The sequence below is a fragment of the Globicephala melas genome, chromosome 7 (genome assembly GCF_963455315.2).
Source record: "Globicephala melas chromosome 7, mGloMel1.2, whole genome shotgun sequence".
Classification (NCBI taxonomy): domain Eukaryota; kingdom Metazoa; phylum Chordata; class Mammalia; order Artiodactyla; family Delphinidae; genus Globicephala; species Globicephala melas.
Window position 1 is genome coordinate 3299690 of NC_083320.1, and position 20270 is coordinate 3319959.

At 53.3% G+C, this 20270-nt stretch overlaps 1 protein-coding gene across 3 annotated transcripts in view; it reads right to left on the bottom strand.

The window, feature by feature from the left end:
- The window catches only part of MLPH (melanophilin), a 43761-nt gene that overhangs the window by 17039 nt on the left and 6452 nt on the right, over window positions 1-20270 (bottom strand). For 2 of the 3 annotated variants that reach the window (XM_070045885.1, XM_070045884.1), the window contains exons 2-8: window positions 18243-18376; window positions 6024-6242; window positions 5797-5909; window positions 4008-4046; window positions 3318-3421; window positions 2043-2162; window positions 797-1001 (exon numbers count right to left, since the gene is read on the bottom strand). In XM_070045885.1, coding sequence (XP_069901986.1) covers window positions 797-1001; window positions 2043-2162; window positions 3318-3421; window positions 4008-4046; window positions 5797-5909; window positions 6024-6242; window positions 18243-18352 — 910 coding nt within the window. In that variant the 5' untranslated portion in view covers window positions 18353-18376. The remainder of the gene's footprint in view (window positions 1-796; window positions 1002-2042; window positions 2163-3317; window positions 3422-4007; window positions 4047-5796; window positions 5910-6023; window positions 6243-18242; window positions 18377-20270) is intronic. The other variant, XM_060301664.1, reaches the window with a different exon arrangement.

Consider the following 20270-nt stretch of genomic DNA (forward strand, 5'->3'; position numbering starts at 1 on the left):
GGGGAAGTAAAGCTGCCCTCCCGCTGCCCCCAGACGCTCCAGGATCCTAGTGGGCGTGTGAATCATGAGCTTACAGTCCCTATAATATAATGAAAAGGGAACATGGAAAGCCGGCCCACTTCCTGGCAGACGGCATCTTAAGCACCTTTCCCCGGCAGCTGGTCCCACGCTGCAGCCACGTGGGAGCAGGTCGGTGGGAAGCAGCCCGTGCTGCTTCTGGGGTCTCATCTGCTCCTTCATCACGAGGGTACCTGAACCCCGGACCCCAGTGCACACTCCCCCAGGGCACAGGAACAGACAGTGATTCGGGATTTCATCAGGAAGCCGACTGTCTGACAACAAAATTAAACTGAGGATTTAAACTAGGGTCTCAGCACTCAGGGACCTCCCGAGTCATAGCTGGAAGGGAGGTGGCGCCCCAGGTTTGGAGCTGCCCTGTCCTGTGGTTAAGGGGGTCGGTCTGGGTGGCCAGTGATCCTATCATCTCAGGGACACCTGCACGTCCCTACCCCAGTCCTGCTCGATGTCCCCCCATCCAAGGTGGCAGTGAGCTGTGTGGCCAGGGCAGGCGTCAATGTTGGTACTTCTGAGTGTTACCAGGGAAGCGCGCAGCCCAGGGGAGCAGGGGTTGATGGCGTGTGCCAGCACTGCACATGCTGAAGAGTCAGAGTGAAGAAGGGGCTACGCACTGTAAGCCAGTCAGGGGGTGGCACAGATCGGGGTGGTGGGGCAGGCTGCCAGCGACCCTCTCCTCCACGCAGAGCCCGCGCGGAACACGGTGGTCAAGGGCACCTACCAGGTGTCGCAGTCGTCCCCGGGGCCGCCATGCAAGACTCTGCTGGCAGGCAGAGCTCAGCGAGGGCGTCTGGTCCGGCAGGCGAGAGGCTGGCCATCTGCCCTTCTGGACAGGGGTGGCACCCAGAGGTCCTGGTGTCAGCCCCATCCAGGACCACGGGCTCCTGGGAGGTGGTCTCCTCCGCGCAGGGCTCACCTGTGAGGGCCTGAGCACATGGGGCCTGTTGGCAGGTTGTACTAGGAAAGGGCAGCTCCCTGGAATGTGGGTCTTTCCAGTCCAAGTCTTGAGGGTTTCCAGGCATCATCTGACCGACTGAACACTGGACACCCATCCTCTCTGCTCCTGGAGACTCAATGCCCTTTCATTTCAAAGGGCTCCGGACTTGCCGCTGGAGCAGGACCCGTGACCCAAAGACCTTTTGGGTGCTGGCTCCCAGCTCCCTGCTCTGTTGCGCCCCCGCCCGGAGGCGTCTGCAGATCAGCCCCGGAAGACCGAGCCTGGCCCCAGCTCTGGGCTGGTGCCATTTGAGCCCGGGCACTGAGATGTCAGGGCTCCAGCCGAGGGCGTCCTCGCTCTGGGGCTTGTGCCCCAGCTGCCCGTGCTGTGTGTGGTGGTCCTGTGTGTGCCGGGCTCAGCCTCTAGTGCCTTTGGAAAGGGATCCTGTGAGGCTGAGAGGATCAGCCCTTGTCCAGGTGAGGCGAGGGGATGGAGCCTCACGCAGGGTCCCCAGGCCAAGGGCACACAGCTAGGGAGCAGTGACTACATGGCCGGTTCTCCTGGGCGGCCCCCGTGGAGGCCGCGTGTCCTGGTGTAAGTATTAACGGCAGCCCGTTCCACCCACAAGGCTATCCTCGTTTGGGCGATGAAGCAGAGGGACCCCCGTAATGAGCCGCAGTGAGTGCAGGCACATGCCGGGCCCTGTCCGACCCCAGGGCGATGCTGTTCCTCTGCCCTCGCTCGAGTCTCGGGGGTTCTGCATTCATACGGGGACAGGCACCCGCCCCGAACGCCCCAGGGCCCTGACTCATTTGCCCCGTGCCCCACTTCTCCGAGCAGCCGACCCCGTCTCTCCAGGGACCGGAGGGTGTGACGTTTCTATGCCCCCAACCCCCGCTGTCCCCCTGCCTGTGATGCCCCCATGGCCATCAGACTGTTTCCCAGAATGCTGTCCCCCCACCCGGGGCCTGAAAACCTGTCGCCCAGGTTATCCTGGGATGGCCGGGGGCAGAAAAGAGAGCCCACTGACCTGCGGGTTGTCCGCGGCCACAGAGACCAAGGACAGCCTTGGGGGGTGCCCGCAGGACGGAGTGGAGTCGTCAGAGTCTGCCTCGAAGTCCAAGCCGTGAACGGGGAGGACGCGCTTTTTCTGAGCAGGAAGGGGTGCGGGAAAGAGGAGACAGAGGGTCAGCCTGACTGTGAGGGCCACACGCCCTCGCCTCGGGCAGCGGGGAGGGCATCTCCAAGGGCACAGCCACCATCTGCGGCGGCGCCGGGGGCGGCCCAGAGCCCCCCACCCATCACAGGCTCTGCATCCCCAGCGCCTCTTAGAAGAGCAGAAGGAATCGTCCGCTCAGCCCCCGACGGGCACACGGCTGCACACGGCCCAGCAGTGCCGCCCTGGGGGGCAGGCAGGCTTCTCTGGGCCGATGGGTGCTTCTCACCCCTCACACTTTAGCAAATGAGGGGTGCCCAGCGCGGGGAAGCAGAGCGGGGAGGGGGGCTCCAGAGAGCTCCATCGTCTTTAGATGCAAGAGCAGAGTTTATTCCGACTCCTTCCCTCATGATGGTTTCCATCCTTTAAACGTATTGTGTAGGGAACATTCAACACTGGAGAGTACTTGCTGAGCTTAGTCAACGAGACATATAAGATTTTCTCATAAAAAGATGCCTACAGTCCCCGGGGACCAGCCGCGCAGACCAGCCGGTGTGGTTCTCAGAGACCCTGTCGCTCTCCAAGGGGCTCCGGCCAACATCACCGCCCGCCCCGCCCCTCCCCTCCCTCCTGCTGCCCTTCTGTCAACCTGCCCAGAAACCCCGGGGATTACTTTGCTTGTCTTTATCACCAAAAATAAGTTAAAATATAAGTGAAAGCAGAAGCAGACACCAATAAAAAACAAGGCTCACGGCCGGCTATAAACAAAAGCAAGGACGTTCACAGAGGAAAGCCGGAGGGGGTTCGCTTCCCTGAAAGGTGCAAAGGCTGTTTCCGGGGGACACCAGTGCCCTCACGACCACGTGCCCGGAGGACGCTGGCCGGATGTCCAGGCAGGGCTGGAGGTCCAGGAAGGCCTCTCTGCAGGCCCCGCTCCCCTGCAGCTTGCTCTGGGGTTTCCTATGGAGAGACCTGTGCCGAGAGCACACTGCTGCTTGGTGCTCAGTGATCTCAGAGGCTGCGGGGCATGGCGGAGGCAGGCGGCTCTTCGTGCTCCCGGCCCGCGGAGTGATGGAGAGCCTGAGATTCTCAGGACATCGGAATCCGAGCCTCCAGCATCAGGGAGGGCAGGGCTGGGGGAAGACTTACTTTGCTTCCAACGGGCTGGGCCTGGGCCCCTGTGTCCTGTTCTCTGTCCTCATCCGTGTGCTCGCTGTCTCCACTTCTCCCTCTGGGGCCTGGCTCAGGCCCACCTGCAATGGACGCCTGCATGACTCCACCAGGACAAGACCATCCGTCCATCCGCCCACCCACCCCTCCATCTGCTGTGAAGCGACCAGGCAAGGCCCTCTACTGGCCTCCCAAAGACCTATCTGAGCATCAGGTAGAGCTGGTCTGAATCACAGCAGAAGACGAATACTCTGCATCAACTTCACCAATGGTCCCCTTCACTGACCGCTTCCTAAGCCGTCTGAAGACACCGCAGTGTGTGGGTGAAGCAGGCCTGGAGCTAAGTCACCTTTTCCCAAACTAACCTCTTCACTTTCAGTCTCATTTCACTTGCTTCTCAGCCCCGGGCCTCCCTCCCCTCCCTTCTCTGCCCCCCCAGGATGCCTTTTTCACCTGAGTCCCCAGGTCTGTCCCCCGACCCCCAGCACAGCCTCACTCTTCCCTCTTTCCCCCCAGTCACACTGGCCTGGCCGGTGTTCTGTTCCCTCAGGTCACTACAAAAGAGTGATGCAGTGCATTCTGGGGTTTTAGTCTGGAAGCCCCATGGACCATCCACCTTCCTGGGGGGCCAGGGGCACCCCGGCATCCTTGTGAGCACAAAAGACTTACTGCTGACGTCAGGTGAGCGCAGCACTTGGTCAGGTAAACCTACAGCCGAAGAAAAGCACTCAGCAGAGACCCCAGCGGCCCTCACCAGCTACCCCCCTGCGTGAGGCCCCGCCTGGACCAGCTTTTGAAACATTAACTTGAATCACTTCTTCTTCTTTTTTATGTTTGACTACTTCGTTTTAAAGGTACAACTTTCCCGATTTTGTGCTCTTTCCGTGTGCCCTTTCTTGGTGTGCTGCGTTCACAGGTACCAGCAGGGAGAATGCAGCCCCTGGACCATCACCCCACCCGAGACCTGCCTCACTGGGTCCGCAGCAGCGGCTGCAATCAGATTTTTTGTTGCCCCCCAGTGCCACCTCCTGGCCCTCAGTGGTGACAGTTCTGAAACTGGCCGCTTCTGGGTGGCACTGGCTCCCAGCTCTGCAACCTGGCTGGGCGCCAGAATCCCCGTGACCTTTTACCTAACGCAGATTCCTGAGCCCACCCCAGTCCCTAGAAATCAGAACCTCCCGGGGCCAGGACCAGGTCCTCAGCGTTGTGACGTGGCCTGTGGTTTCCCACCGTGAACGGGGCCTCCGGCGTTGAGATTCTCAGACGCTTCGCGGTGTGGCTTTTCCCGTGCTACCTGTGGTTCCCACACCTGAGCCCTGCGGCGGCGGTGAAACCACACTCCTGCTGCAGGAAGATCCCTCAGCGGGCTCCCGGCCGGCCGAGCGGGCACGGGGTCGCGGGTGCACGCAGCTGTGGGATTTACTGATAGGCTCCAACCGAGACAGAAATATCGGCCACGATCCTGGTGAGGATCCTGGTGAGGAGGTGGGGAAAACTCCCGAAGAACAGGGTGACGGTGCCCCCCGCCCCACCGTGTCACCAGGACACTCCTAGTGACGCCAGCTGTCTCAGCACGGCTATCAGGAGAGCCACTTTTACTCTTACAAATGTCCTGGTTTCGATGATTTATCACATGCCCCCTGCACCCCCGGCCCAAGGAAGCCCCCTACCCCTGCGGTCTGTTGCTCCAGGTGCCAAAAGCCATCACAGGTGAGGAAGCCTCTCGGTGGTCTGTCCTGAATTCAACAGTGTGCTAACATTGCTCAGAAACACCTGTGCCAGGCCCAGTGCGTGTGCCCATGCCCTGAGGGTGGCTATGCCTGCCTCCTGCATCTGCCTATCAACGTGGGGCTTTACGGGGCCCGAGACACAAGTAAGGCGCCTCTCCAGAAGGCCTGGGGGAGACGCCCAGGCTGGCGCACAGTGAGGACACCCCCAATCCCAGAAGCACCGCCTCCGCTCGGACGTGCAGGAGCTCCAGACCCCGGGGCATTCTCCTCGGTGCCCCAGATGGAGACGGTCAAGACACCGAGCCCCCAGATACTGGCCTGACAGGCCGTCACAGCCCGAAGGCCTGGCCAGGTGTTGGCAGAGCCTGGGACTCTGGTGACAGGGACAAGGCAAGAGCTTCCCGAAAACACCGCTCAGTTCTCTCCGTTCAAGTTCAGGAGACACTTCTAAGCTCAGGCAATCTCACGTCCTTCCCCCGACATATCCCTCTACCCCCATGTCTTCAAGGTGGACAACACAGGTGAGCACAGGTTTAGTGCAAGAACACCGTCTGGACCTCAAGTTCTTCATGGAATAAATACTTGGATTCAAAATATTAAAACAAACGATTGAGCTACAGCCCATCTCTTATGTCTTGATGATCTTATCGGACTCACGGGGAATGTCTGCCGAAAAGACAGAGTCTGGGTCCCGTACTGGATGCCTGGGGAAGAGGCTCACTCCTTACCTGCTCCCTGCAGCCTCCCGCAGAGGGACCGCGCTACCTGGGCCCCCCCGGAGTGCTGGAAGCGGGCTCTCACATGCCTGTAGTACCATTCCAGGGAGCCCCTCTTCACCAGCCTGCAGAGACACAGAGCTCAGGCCCGGGCGGGGCGGCACACACCCCCGTGTCCTGGAAGGGGCAGGCCAGGCCCCCCGCCGGCAGGGCCACTTGATCTCCAGGTCCCGGCTCACCTGGCCAGGTGGCAGGGGTCGCAGAGCCAGCCCTGCTCCTCCGGGTTGTGGCCGCAGCCTTTGCAGGTGAAGAGGCCACAGTCCAGGCATTGCCTCTTGGGGGTCTCGAGGAGCCGGTAGGGCTGCAGGCAGCGGGCGCAGTGGGTGTTGCTCAGGTGGGCCGTGTCCGAAAGCAGCTCCCTCTTGGAGTTTTCCTTCTTAATCTTGCCTTTCAAACCCCTGAATCGGAAACAAGAAAATATCGGATGCCTTGTTTCTGCAACAGGCTTTAAATTCAAGGGCACGCGTGCACGTGTACACACACACACACACACACACACACACACACACTCTCTCAGATGCAGAAAACAGTGACCCAAAGTCAGGTAGCACCGTGACTTGCTTTCATTGCTAAAGGGCTGCGAACCATACAGGTTCAGAATCATAGGAGGGAGCAGGCCCACAACTGCCCGCACCACCTCACATAACTCAGTATAGCGGGAAGAGGGTGCACAGAGGTCCTGGACCCCAGGTTGGTTCCCCAGCTCTGACCCTGAACCCGGAGCTTTTCTGATGTACAGCCCAGAGCTTGGAGACTGTATAGCTGCATGAGTGTGGACCCGTGGCCACTAGCACCCAGTGTCCAAGCTCCGTCGGACCAGACGGGGTTGGCGGCTCTGGGAAACCAGCAGGGATGGGGCCCGGTGAGGTCCTGGGGGTGCAGCTTGGTTGGGCCACACAGTTATCTAGAGCCAACCTGTGGCCCAGTTTAATTGTTTAGCAGGAGATTAGAGGAGAAAAATCCAAGAGGTTCCTGGACCGGTCAGAGCGGCAGCAGGAAGAGTCACAGAGGATGGAGCAGGACGGTGGGCAGACGGTGGGCCAGGCTGACGCTCTCTTCTGTGAGGCCCAGGTCAGCCACACCTGCTCTGCCACCCTGGCCTGAGTTAATGGTCCTGAGCTGAGGATGACACCAGGTAAGTGGAGGTCAGGTCGGCACCCTACAGTAAGAGTTGAGAAGCTGAACCCACACAGCCAATAAAAAAAGCCCAGTGGTGGCAGGAAGCTAGGAAGAATGCTGTCATCCACTGACTACAGGCTAGATAGAGCTGCATTGACACGGTAGAGAAAGTGTCCTCCTTAAACCGCAGAGCACCTGGGGCCAGGTGGAAAGGGCCTAGTGTCCTCCACGTCTACTCCTGATGTATCTGCTTCAGCCAGAAAACCTCAAGGCCACCCCTTGGCTGGGCAGGGCCTTGTCCAGCTTGTCTCCCAGCATGGGCCCCCATTCTCCATCCAGGTAGAGCCGGACCCCCGGAAAGAAAGACGAGGACGTGCAGAGGTACACTGCATCCCAGGATGTGAAGTCCTCTTCAATAAGAGCCCGCGAGAGTCCTGGGGTGGCAGCTGGAAACTTTCAGGTGTTGAATTTGGGGGAACAGATAATGATACTCTGCTTCAGATTCCTTTTTTTTGTGAATATATTTATTTGTAATATATATTATTTAAAATAAATTTAAATTTTTAAAAATTAAAAAATTTTACTGGAGTATTGTTGATGTACAATGTTGTGTTCGTTTCTGCTGTACGGCACAGTGAATCTATCATACATATACGTATATCCACTCTTTCTTAGGTTCTTTTCCCATATAGGTCGTTATAGAGTATTGAGTAGAGTTCCCTGTGCTCTACAGCAGGTCTTTATTAGTTATCTATTTTATATGTAGTAGTGTGCATATGTCGATCACAATCTCCCAAGTTATCCCCCCCACCTCCCCCCGGTAGCCATAAGTTTGTTTTCTACATCTGTGACTCTGCTTCAGATTCTCTACAACACAACTTCTCTTCTTCACAGCTGGAAAACAGGAGGGAGGGAAGAGGGGACCCTGCATGGGTCCAGCAGAGTAACACCAGATGCCTGCCAACCAGAGGGCATGTCAACAGACCTGGAGGGTGGTGAGGGGCCAGAGCCAACCTGCTTATCGCAATCACAGGGTCGACCAGATGTCCCTGCACTACAGGCAGGGACGAGCCCAACATGCAGCTACAAGTTAAGGTCACTTTCAGGAAGAAAAGATGCCCTGAATGTGATTGACTACACAGTAGTAGTAAATAGAGGAAGACTTGAAACTAGTCTTCCTGTGTGTGTGCTGAGTGGGCATAAGAGAGAGGAGGAGGAGGTAAGAAGAAGCCAGGCTGAGGTGGAAAGACCACAGGCTATGTTCATGGAGGTGGAGAAGACGGGGCTAAAGTGAAGATGGAAAGGAACTGAGGTGGGCAATGGGGAGGGAAACGGGCAGAACATCAAGTCCAGGGATTCAGAACAGTGGTTCTAAAGGTGTGGTCCAGGGACCTACAGGGGTACCTGAGACCCTTTGACAGGGTCCACAAGGTCAAAACTCCTCTCATAGTAACACTAAGGTAGTATTTGTGTTTTTTGCTCTTTGACCCCCGCACCGGTGGTGCAAAAGCTATGGCGGGTGAACGTTCTGGGGCCTCAGCACAGATCAAGCCAGAGGTACAGAGTGTACCAGCGGTCAATCTGCTCTCTGCCAGAAAAGAAAGAAACGAAAGCATGTCTTGATGAAGTGCGTCTTTAATTAAAAGTGTGTCAAGTGACAGTATTTGTTGCCATTGACAAAACTCAAGCTTTCAAGCTCAAAGACTTTTGGAAAACTTTTATGTCTCTGCTGACTTGGGCCGGACAGTTTTCATCACGGAGCGGTTTCTGATAAGATCAGCAGTGATTTGATTTTTTGGGTTCGGTATAATGAAACGTGTCGACATTTGGAAAGTCTGCATAGGTGTCACAAAATCATGCGTGGACAGAGATTAACTTCAAGTGCAAGATGGACCAACGGATTTTCATGAAACAGGAAAGGTAAGGTTCATTGACATGGTTTCAGATTCCACATTGTAACTTCCTTTAAGAAACTACCAGTCATAGGGTTTCCATGTATTATCAAAACAATGTCCATAATTATGTGAGAAAGCTACTAAAACACTCCTCCTTTTTCCTACTACATATCTGTGTGAGGCTAGATTTTCTTCCAACACCTCAGACAAAACAACATATTACAACACACTGAACGCGGAAGAAATATCAGAATTCAGCTATCTCCGATTATGCCAGACATTAAAGGGATTTTCAAAAAATACAGAACAATGCCATTTTCCTCACTTATGTTTTTATTTTGGAAAAAAAGTTATTTTTCATAAAAATTTTATTATGTTGTAAGGGGTTTATTGTTGTTTTAAATAAATGAATGACTATTTTTAAAACGCCCAGTTTTAATTTTTGATGAGATAAATACTGACATCTATAACCCAGCTAAACAAAAGCTCCTTGGGGTTCTCAGTAATTTAAGAACATAAAGGGTCCCTCAGACCAAAATGTTTGAGAACTGCTGATGTGGAAGCCATACATTTACTCTCCTAGAATGCAAAGAAAAGGGCTGAGGAGACAGAAATGCGGAGAGAAGATGATGGCCAAGGCAGAGAAGGGCAAACATCTCACGGGTAATAAGGCACACCTTGGAGACATTGTGGGTTCAGTTCCAGACCACCGCAACAAAATGAATATTGCAATAAAGGGAGTCGCAGGAATTTCTTGGTTCTCCAGGGCAAATAAAAGTTATGTTTACACTATACTGAAGTCTATTAAGTGTGCAATAACATTATGTTTGAAAAAATAATGCACATACCTTAATTAAAATATTTTCTTGTTAAAAATTGCTAACCTTCTTCTGAGTCATATTCTTTTTGCGGGTGGAGGGTCCCGCCTCTGTGCTGGTGGCTGCTGACTGATCCGGGTGGTGGGTGCTGAAGGCTAGGGCGGCGGCAGTGATTTCCTAAAATAAGACGACAGTGAAGTTCGCTGCATGGACTCTTCGTTTCATGAACAATTTCTCTGCAGCATGCAACGCTGTTTGATAGCAATTTACCCACAGTAGAACTTCTTTCAAAATTGGAGTCAATTCCGTCAAATCCTGTTGCTGCGTTATCAACTCAGTTTATGGAATATTCTGAATCCTTTGTTATCATTTCAACCATCTTCACACCATCTTCACCAGTAGATCCATCTCAAGAAACCGCTTTCTTTGCTGATCCATGAGGAGCAACTCGTCATCTGTTCAAGTTGTATCATGAGATTGCAGCAATTCAGTCACATCTGGAGCCCCACTTCTGATTCTAGTTTTCTCACAGTGTCCACCACATCTGCAGTTACTTCTTCCACTGGAGTCTTGAACCCCTCAAAGTCATCCGTTGAGAGTTGGAATCAACTTCTTACAGACTCCTGTGAATGTTGATATTTGGACCTCTTTCCATGAATCATGGATGTTCTTCATGGCATCTAGGATGACAAATCCTTTCCATGGTGTTTTCAATTTACTTTTCCCACATTCATCAGAGGAATCACTGTCTCTGGCAGCTATGGCCTCATGAAAGGCATTTCTTAAAGAATAAGACTTAGAAGCCAAAATTACTCCTCAATCCATGGGCTGCAGAATGGATGTGTCTTAGCAGCATGAAAACAATATTAATCTCATTGTCCATCTCCATCAGAGATCTTGAGTGACCAGGTACACTGTCAATGAGCAGTATTATTATTTTTTTGCGGTAAACAGGCCTCTCACTGCTGTGGCCTCTCCCGTTGCGGAGCACAGGCTCCGGACGTGCAGGCTCAGCGGCCATGGCTCACGGGCCCAGCCGCTCCGCGGCACGTGGGATCTTCCCGGACCGGGGCACGAACCCGCATCCCCTGCATCAGCAGGCGGACTCTCAACCACTGCACCACCAGGGAAACCCAGCACTATTATTTTGAAAAGAATCTTTTCCTGAGCAGTAGGTCTCATCAGTGAGCTTAAAATATTCAGTAAACCGTACTGTAAACAGATGTGCTGTCACCCAGGCTTTGTTGTTCCATTTACAGAGCACAGGAAGAGGAGATTTATCATAGTTCTTCAGGACCCTAGGGTTTTCAAAATGGTAAATGAGCCCTGGCTTCAACTTAAAGTCACCAGCTGCATTAGCCCCTAACAAGAGAGTCAGCCTGACTTTTGAAGCTTTGAAGCCAGGTATTGACTTCTCCTCTCAAGCTATGGAAGTCCTAGATGGCACCCAAAATCAAGGTGTTGGTGGGAATGGGATTCTTCCTGGAGGCTCGGGGGAAGGTCTGTGCCCTTGCTTTCCCAGCTTCTAGAGGGCAACTGTATTCACTGGCTCACGGCCCCTTCTTCCATCTCAGAGCCAGCAATGGTGGGTTGAGTCCTTCTCACCATGAATCACTCTTACGTTGCCCTGTGTCCCCCCTCCTTCCATCTGTCAGGCCCCTTGTTTCTCACCTGGATAACCCAGGACTGTCTCCCTGTGTCCAGGCCCTGATCAGCATCCTTCCATCTATCAGGCCCCTTGTGGCCACACTGGCCCACCTGGATTACCCAGGATTGTCTCCCCATGCTGAGGCCCTGATTGGCACCCTTAATTGCATCTGCAATCTTAATTCCCCTTTGCCAGGTAGCCCAGTATACTCACAGATTTGGGGGATTAGGACATGGGCATCTTTGGGGGCTCATTATTCTGCCATGGTTCTGAGGGGAAAATGTGTGAGCAGAGATCTCACTCCCAGCTGAGAGATTCCCAAATATAAAATCCCCCCCCCACCATGCCATTCCTGAGAAAACAATGTGAAGATGTGCTCCAGAGGACTGAAAATCGAATCTCAAGTATGACCCTTAAGAATGAGGTGAAAGGACCAATGAGTCACAGAATTGAGACAAAAGTATTAAAAGTACATCAACCAAACTAAAGTGTCAGAGAGAATTGCTGAAAGAGGACAAACATACTGTAATAAGAACTGAAGAGCAATTACACGATCTAAGGTCCTGATTATATGAGTTAAGTATCAGGAATTATAATGAGGGAAATAGACACTTGCTAAAGTTCTTTGAGGTCTTCTGAAGAGAATGAGCAAATGACGATAAAGGGATAAAGAGGACATACGTGGTGATGCGTGAACTGAGGGAGGCTCACAGGAACCTCACAGGTGAACCCAGACCACAGCTAATCTCCAGGCTGCGCTGGCGGCTGACTTCCTGTTTCAGCCCCTGTGTTTTCAACCCTGGAGTTGCCTGTCTGTGGTGCCAGGTGGCCCAGCAAAGGGTGACCTCAAATTCCTTACTATTTATTTTTAAAGCAAGTCATGGTTTGCAAGCCACGTGTCCCACCAGGAGCTCTTTCGTGGGTAATCTCAGGCATTCAGGTCTGTTTGCAAAGACTGCAAATCCACATCACCACCTGTTTGCCTTTCTGGGGAAGGTCCGCACCCTAATATTTGACTTGTGGGCTGTGCCCTTGAAAACAGGGTGTTCTATTTAGGTAAACTTGGGTCCTCACCCAGCGACGTGAGTCACCCATGCATTCTCATTTATCCCTTTCCTATGTAAACTCTGGGATTTCTGTGTTTTTCTAATTTGGAAAACTTCTTTATCTTTCTGATTTTAAGACACTCTTTAGAGATCAAAGATATGAATCACTGCCATTTCTGTTAAAACTGTTTCTTCTAGGGGCTTCCCTGGTGGCGCAGTGGTTGAGAGTCCGCCTGCCGATGCAGGGGACGCGGGTTCGTGCCCCGGTCCGGGAAGATCCCACGTGCCGCGGAGCGGCTGGGCCCGTGAGCCATGGCCGCTGAGCCTGCGCATCCGGAGCCTGTGCTCCGCAACGGGAGAGGCCACAACAGTGAGAGGCCTGCATACCGCAAAAAAAACAAAAACAAAACAAAACTTTTTCTTCTAATTTTTAAAAACTTAAACATTTTCCTTTAAATTCAGATGTATGTATTTAGTCAATACTCATCAGTATTTTGTGTCGTGATGTCTACCTGTGTTGTCATATGTGGGCTTTTCCACTCCAAGATTATGTACATATTTACTTATATTTTCTTCCAATAATTTTCAGTTTCATGTTTTACATTTTTAATGTATCAGTTATAAATCTAACTGAGGTCAAACTCCCTCCCCCAGCCCTGCACTCATGGTCAACTATTCCAACACTTAGCTTTAACTAATTCTTCCCTCTTTTACTGATATGAAATGTTACCATTGTACTAGATATTGTTATACACACTTGGTTGCATTTTAGGACTTTCATGTTGTTTCACTGATTATCTATATCTGTGAAAGGGCTGGCTGCCAGAACAGACCAGCGGAACATGAGGCAGATGTAAGGATGTGCAGCCCTTGAGTGTACCAGGGTTTAGCAGGGTGTCAGGGACAAAGGAAAGGCTTTCTGTGTTTTTTCGTTGGTTTGTTCTTGCTTTTGTTTTTTTGTTCCAATATGGCGCCTGATCCTACTGACATTCCAAGTAGGAGCTATAGGGCAGAGAGGGAGTAACTGAGGCAGCTCCCTGCTCCAGGAGCTGGGAGCAGACAGGAAAGGGCCAGAGCACAAGTAAGGGCCAGGAGAGGGAACACAGGGTGGGCATGAACACAGGTAAGGACGGGGGCAGCATGGGGGGAGGTTACACCTGGTATCTGTGAGCTTTCTGTGAGGAACTGGGTGAGCTCACTGCGACAGTGACCGGGGTCTGGAGGAGAGTGAAGGCTTGAGGAATTGCCTAAGAATTTTTGTGCATCTTTGGGTTTTGGATTCTCCAGAGTGTAGCACTGTGTTGACGGGAAGCCAGGAATAACATCACACCGCGTACAGTAAACACCCCACTCCCGAGTCCCTGGTCACACATGCTGACTTCAGGGAGAGACTTACATCTGCCTGGGGCTAAATCGAAGGTCAGATGGCCTCCCCCTTCCTTCTCCTCGAATTCCCGAAATAGCCTGTGAGAAAAGCCATTTGGAAGCTCCCCAAGGCACCTGCCACTCAGCAGCTAGACCCCCAGGGACATCCTCCTGGGCAGTTCAGAGGGTAGCTGTCCACACGGTCTGCCCACAGCCAGTCCCTGGAACGAGCGTGTTCTGTTTGAAACGTCCCTTTAAGAGGCTCATGGGGAAGATGAACCAAGATGCTCCAGCCTTTGCCCTTCACCACCGGATGGCCTCCATCTTCCCCATGGGGCTGTGAGAATCCTCTGCACAGGGCAGGAGGTCAGGCCTTGCCGAGGGGTCAGAGGCTTTCATGTCATGGAGATGGTCTACTGGGCATGCGGGCGTTAGTGCTGGGGACCTGGGCCAGCTCACTGGTCACACACTTTGACAGCAGAAGCCAAAGAGGTGCTGGTCCTACCCCACAGGAGAAGGTGCCGGAGCCCTCACCCAGGCCCCATCCCAGCATCCTTTACAGGGTGATGCTCCCACATGGGGAGAAAAACTGAGCAGCAGTCCACCAAACATCCATTTCTGTTAACTCTGTAAACACTAAAGGAGACGTATTCCTTTTTTTGTTTGATTGTTGCCTAACTGGTATATTCGGTGAGTTGGCTGTTTAGCAAATCGCCTCTCCGGTAAATGTGCTGCTGGTGAACTGACCTTGAGCCCACACACTATGTCCACTTGACGTGTATTCAGGACAGGAAAGTTCCTTCCAAGTAATGCAGGTGTTTGTGTCTTGGTTTCACGGTTTCCCCCCTATTAACTTTGTTCTGTCAACGACCTCGGTAGGTGTTTTGAGCTGGGCCATCCATTTGGCATCTTTCAGAGTGTGTCAAGGACATCAAAAACTCATCTGAGTGCTATACATCTGAAACCAACACAACCTTGTAAATCAACTATATCTCAATAAAAATTAAAAAAACAAACAAAAAACTCATCTGAACAACCCCTGAGCAGCTCAGTTTGCTAAGGTCACCCACGTAGTTGTCACCTGAGGGCCAGTTTCTCCATTCAGCCCATTGTTGGTTCATAGATTAGAGAATCAGGAACTGGGAGAAAGTATGAGGACTCCAGGGAATCGTGGAGAAACCAGACGTGTGACAGAGAATGGGATACCGTGGCTGCAGGAAATGGACGATTAACGTTGATGCTGGTGAAATGCACAGATTACCACTGAGAGGAAGGGAAGGCGGGGGTCATTATTCCTAAACTGTCTTCGGTCTCATTGTAGACTGCTGGTATTGTAGCCAACCTGCTCTGCAGAAACAATCTCAGTGTCCAGAACCCAAAGGTCTTTATTCGGAGCTTGTTTCCGCCACGCCCTTCCTAAGTCTCAGCACCCACCCGAGCAGAACTTGAACCCACACCCCGTGTGTCCTGGCCTCAGAACCACATGCCTGGGCCCTGCTCCCAGGGGTCACGGGGACCCTGGGGATAAGCCTTGTCACAGGCAGAGGCGGCTTCACCTCTTGTTGCACAGTTAACCAATACCACAGTGAGCAAGAGACAGAAACATCAAAAAATAAAACCCACAGAACACCCTTCACTAAGCCCCCGCTGTTTACACGACTCTTCCCAAGTGTGTCATCAGGGGCCTGTGTCTGCACAGGAAGCACCAATTGCGGGAAGGCTCCTGGGGCTCCAGCATCCTTGCCTTGACTCTGATGTGGATTCTCTGAACCACCACCTCTCCGAACTAGAGCATTTCCAGGGACCATGTCCTGCGCTATTGTATTTAATAAGCTCACCATCTAATCGCACACGGAAGGCCAAGAAGACACAGCAGAGCGGCCGATCTGAAGGCCGCTTGAGCAGAAGGCCTCAGGCACTTCCGAACAAGGACATCACCCTGACCGTAACCGACTGGCCGGGGACCTGACCTGCCCCATAGGCCCCCCAGAAGTGGAGGCAACACAACCCGCATCCTTAGGAGACTTCCTTTCCCAGCAGTAACTGGAGGTTACCCGGGCGTGTCTCCCTTTTACGGTGTGAAATGACTAGAGGAACATGGAAAATAAAGAGGAAGGGTGTCAGGAGGGCATCCCCCGTAGACAAGAAAGACAGGAATTTCTGCAAAACCACCCGAGCTCTGCCTGGACGGAGGGAGGGGCTGACCCACTCAAGGGTCTCCCTGGAGGGCTGGGTTCCCCTCCCGTCTGACTGATCTGCGATTCTATATACGTATCGAATGGGAGGGTCTAAGCTGTCATTGAAAATAAAAGTACATCAACTATACTTCAATTAAAAAAATAAAAAAAATAAAAAAATAAAAGTGACAACAGCTGGGCTGCCTGGAGAGGCTGTGATCCCCAGAGCAAAGGCCAGGTGGGCTCTGTCGCTGAGAGCCTGTGGCCCTGGGCCCCGGGGGCAGCCTCCAGGCCACGGCTGAAGCAGAGGGAGGGGACGAGGGGCGGGGCGGGCCCAATCAGCACCAGGACGCTGGCCAAGGTCAGCTCTGGGCCCCAGTCCTGGGGTCGCGGGGGGCTGAGTCAGGGCCCCAGACACCAGTGGGGAGAAAGCACCTTCATAATGAAAACCCGGGGGCGGGGGTGACCTGCAGCCCAACACAGAGCGGAGGGTGGAGAGCTCCACAGAGCGGCGGCAGGAAGCCTCGCGGTCCTGGTCCGATGCCTCCCCGCCATCGAGAGAGGCGCTGGGCTCCAATGGACGTGCTTCACTTAACAGTTCGTCTGTTTGTGTGGACTCTGCTCTGTGTCGGGACCCAGAGACTCCCACCGCTGCTCCTTCTGTCTCTGCTGGGGTCCGTCTTTCTCTCTGTGTCCTCCCTCCAGACCCATGGCTTTAAATACTGGGGCAGCTAAGTAATGATCCCTCTACCCCAAAAACGTTGTATGTCCTGGTTCTTAGAACCTGGGACTGTGTCTCCTTACAGGGCAAGAGGGACTCTGCAGGTGTGATTAAGTTAAGGGTTGTGAGTCGGTGATGGGATTAGCTGGGTGGGCTCAGCGTGATCATGAGATCCTTCTAGGCAAAACAGGAGGGCAGGAGAGTCAGAGAGATGCGACGACAGAAGCAGAGGTCAGAAAGACAGAGACTGGAAGACGGCAATCTGACGGCCTCGAAGAGGCAGGAGGGGCAGAAGCCAAGGAGCGTGGGCCCCTCGAGACGCCGGCAGAGGCAAGGGACCCTCCGGAAGGCGGGCAGCCCCGCCCACACCTCGGCTTCTGGACTCCAGAGCCGCGAGGGATGTGTGTGCTTTAAGCCACTAGTCTGGAATGATTCTAGCAGCCACAGCATCTGTAGGTGGCTGCGCCCTCAGTCCTGTCTCTGCTGGGTTCCAGCCCCGTGGGTGTGGGGCTTCCCTGGCCACTTCGTGTCTAACAGGCAACCCAGTGTCAACAGGTCTGACCCGTGTCCTGGCTTCCTCCACACCTGCTCCACCCTCACCTTCCCCAGGTGAGGTGACGACACCTCCATGCCCCAGTTACTCAGGCCATGGCTCTGGAGTGACCCTGACCTTGACGCCTCCCATACTCCACACCCCACATCCAACCCGTGGGCACACTTGCAGGGGCCCCCTTCAAAGCTCATCTGACCACTTCTCCGTAGCCCACCGCCTGCAGAGCAGAAGCCGGGTCTTGTTACTCCCCTGCCCGAAGGCCTGCAGCCACGCGGGGAAAGGCCCAAGTCCTGCCCGGGTCCTCAGCCCCCCGACGGTCTGCTCCCCATCATGGCTCTAACCTCCTCTTGGTGCTCCGCCACCAGGGGCCTTTCAGGCATTTCCTTGGCTACCTCCCCCCCCACCCCCGAGTCTTTATACAATGTCTCCTTCGCAATAGGCCTACCAACCCACAAAAGTCACCAAGACAACAGGGAGCCCGGGGGACAGCTAAGCCTTGGAGGTCTGGTGGAGGAATATGCAAGGGCAGAGGGGGAGTAAGTAACGCCGGGTGGGTTTTAGCTCAGCCCACGGGGAGAGACATGCAAAATGGCGCTGGGGCCTCCATGCTGAGGACGAGGTGCCCCAACACTGCTGGGAAGAGGCGGAAGTCAGCCTTTGTCCTAAATGCCCTTGCTCCCGGCTTCTGGGTGTCTCAGGCCAGCGCCAAGGCTTTCCCTATTCATCACCTCTAGCTCTTTTATTCGTGCAATGCTGTGCCCTAAGCATCACCCCACTTAGGAGAGAATGTCACCCTGGGGCTGGATCACGTTGAACTAAACCTATTCAGGGAATATCTGGCTCTCAGGAGCAAAGTCAGATCTCCTTGTTTTAATTAGGAAGAAACTTAATTAAAGTTTCTTAAGGCCAGAAAGCAGAATGTTTCCCAGCGCCCGGCTTCCGGCCAGTGTCCTGTACCCGAGCTCCTGCTGTCTGTCCACTTGGAGGGCCACGAGGTGACAGCCCCTCCGGAGGCCACCAGGGCTGCACTGCGGGGGCCCAGCCACACACACTCACTCTAGTCTCTCCTCTTCTTTCCTTCGAAGGTCAAAGTCCCGTTGAACCACTTCCCAGACGTGCTTGGCCTCTTCATCTGTGAGCGTGGAAAGATCCAGTTTTTTCCCCATCTCTGCTTCTCGTCGGGGTCACACCTGCAATAACACAGGACCACAGTGTTCAGCCCAGGAAGCCCCCGTGCAGATGCCGGCCAATTCACAAAGAAGAGGCAACACAGCAAGTGCTGATTTCCCAGCAGGTGGAACCTGGGTTAAATGGTTTTAGAAAACAGGCAAATGGGTGTCTGGGAATGTGTGCCGTCGAAATAAACGCACCCGTGCGTACAACCCCCACAGCCCGGGGTCAGGCTTCAGATGGCGCTATGCCCTTTCCGAGGACACTGAAGACCCCAATCAACGCCAAGAGGACAAAGGAAGGAAAATCCACATGTCAAAAAGCAAGAGAAGGAGAGCTTTACCACCTTGCTCGCTATGCAGAGTGTGCTCTGCAGACCAGCAGCAGCTCCCAGAGCCTGTGAGACAGGCAGACTCCCAGGCCCTGCCCCAGCACTCCTGACTCAGAATCTGCATCCTAACAAGACCTTCTGATGACCCTCCACCTGTCTCTCCCTCCCCCAGCACGCCTGCCCCTTGAGTATTTCTTCACACCTAACAGCTGGTGACATCACATATCGCGATGACGGCGACTGCTCCCTGGCACATGGGGGTGCTTTTCTGGGCTCCCACCTCTCTGGTCTTCGTCAGGCCACACAGGGGCCCCTTGGCCAGAGACTGTGGCCACTACATCCAGTCCAGCTCTGCTCTGGGGGAAGATTCTGTTTGGGTGACAGGTTCCCTGTGGGCAACCGTGAGTTCAAGAACCTCTGGCGACTTCAGCCACTCTTCACTGAGGACTGAAAACTGCTTTTTAGGAACATCAGAGAAGGGATCCAATCTGTCTGCTCTCACTGGGAAACCTTAACACCAATCGAAAGACCCAATGTTGCTTCTGAATTCTGGGGAACTTCTCCCTCTCACCAGTGCTGACCAGCCGAAAGTACTCTCTGCAGAAATGTGAACACAACTTGCTCTGTTAGAAAACTGCTTTGCTGTACAAGAGGTTAATTATGAAAAGTGCCGTTTTCTGAGAAACACTTGATGCCAGCTAAAATGGAGATGTCCACGGAGATCCCACGGCTGTCAACTAAACTGTTTCCTGGCTTGTGCCTTAAAGTCGGTGAAAAATAATTTCTTAAATTTTTTGCACCGACCCCTCAGTATTTCCATCCTCAAGCACCGTGCTGACTGTGAACGATGTGTTAAGAGGATGCCCTGATCTGCCAGAATCGTTCAAACTATTTTCATTATGGTTGACTTTAGATTTTGGACATGAAAACATTAAACCAAGACTGATTCCTGATGCTCCTCTAGAGCACACAGTTTCCGTTTTTAAAAAAACTGGAGGGCTTCCCTGGTGGCGCAGTGGTTGGGAGTCCGCCTGCCGATGCAGGGGACGCGGGTTCGTGCCTCGGTCCGGGAAGATCCCACATGCCGCAGAGCGGCTGGGCCCGTGAGCCATGGCCGCTGAGCCTGCGCGTCCAGAGCCTGTGCTCCGCAACGGGAAGGGGCCACAACAGTGAGAGGCCCGCGTACTGCCAAAAAAAAAAAAAAAAAGAAAAAAAAGAAAAAGTCATTTGATGGATGACTGGGGTTTACTCATTTTTGTCTTTCACCATTGTTGAAAAAAATTCTATCATAAGAAGCCCATTCATTGAAATTCTCTTCCCAGAGCAGAGGAAAGCCGTGACCATCAGCTGAGTAGTTAGCATTCTCTCTCCTCTCCTAAAGGAAAAGTCACAATTCCAGGCCTTATTTCAAGAAACTAAAATTGTGAGGTGTGGGGGAGAAAAGCAAAACAAAAGGAAACAAGTATATCTTTCTTGTCACGCAAGCGTAACCATCTTGGAGCATGTCAGTGACCGATAAGGGATGGATGGAAAGGTCACTAGGAGTCAGAACTGCCACCCGGACGCTTCACACCCACAGGATC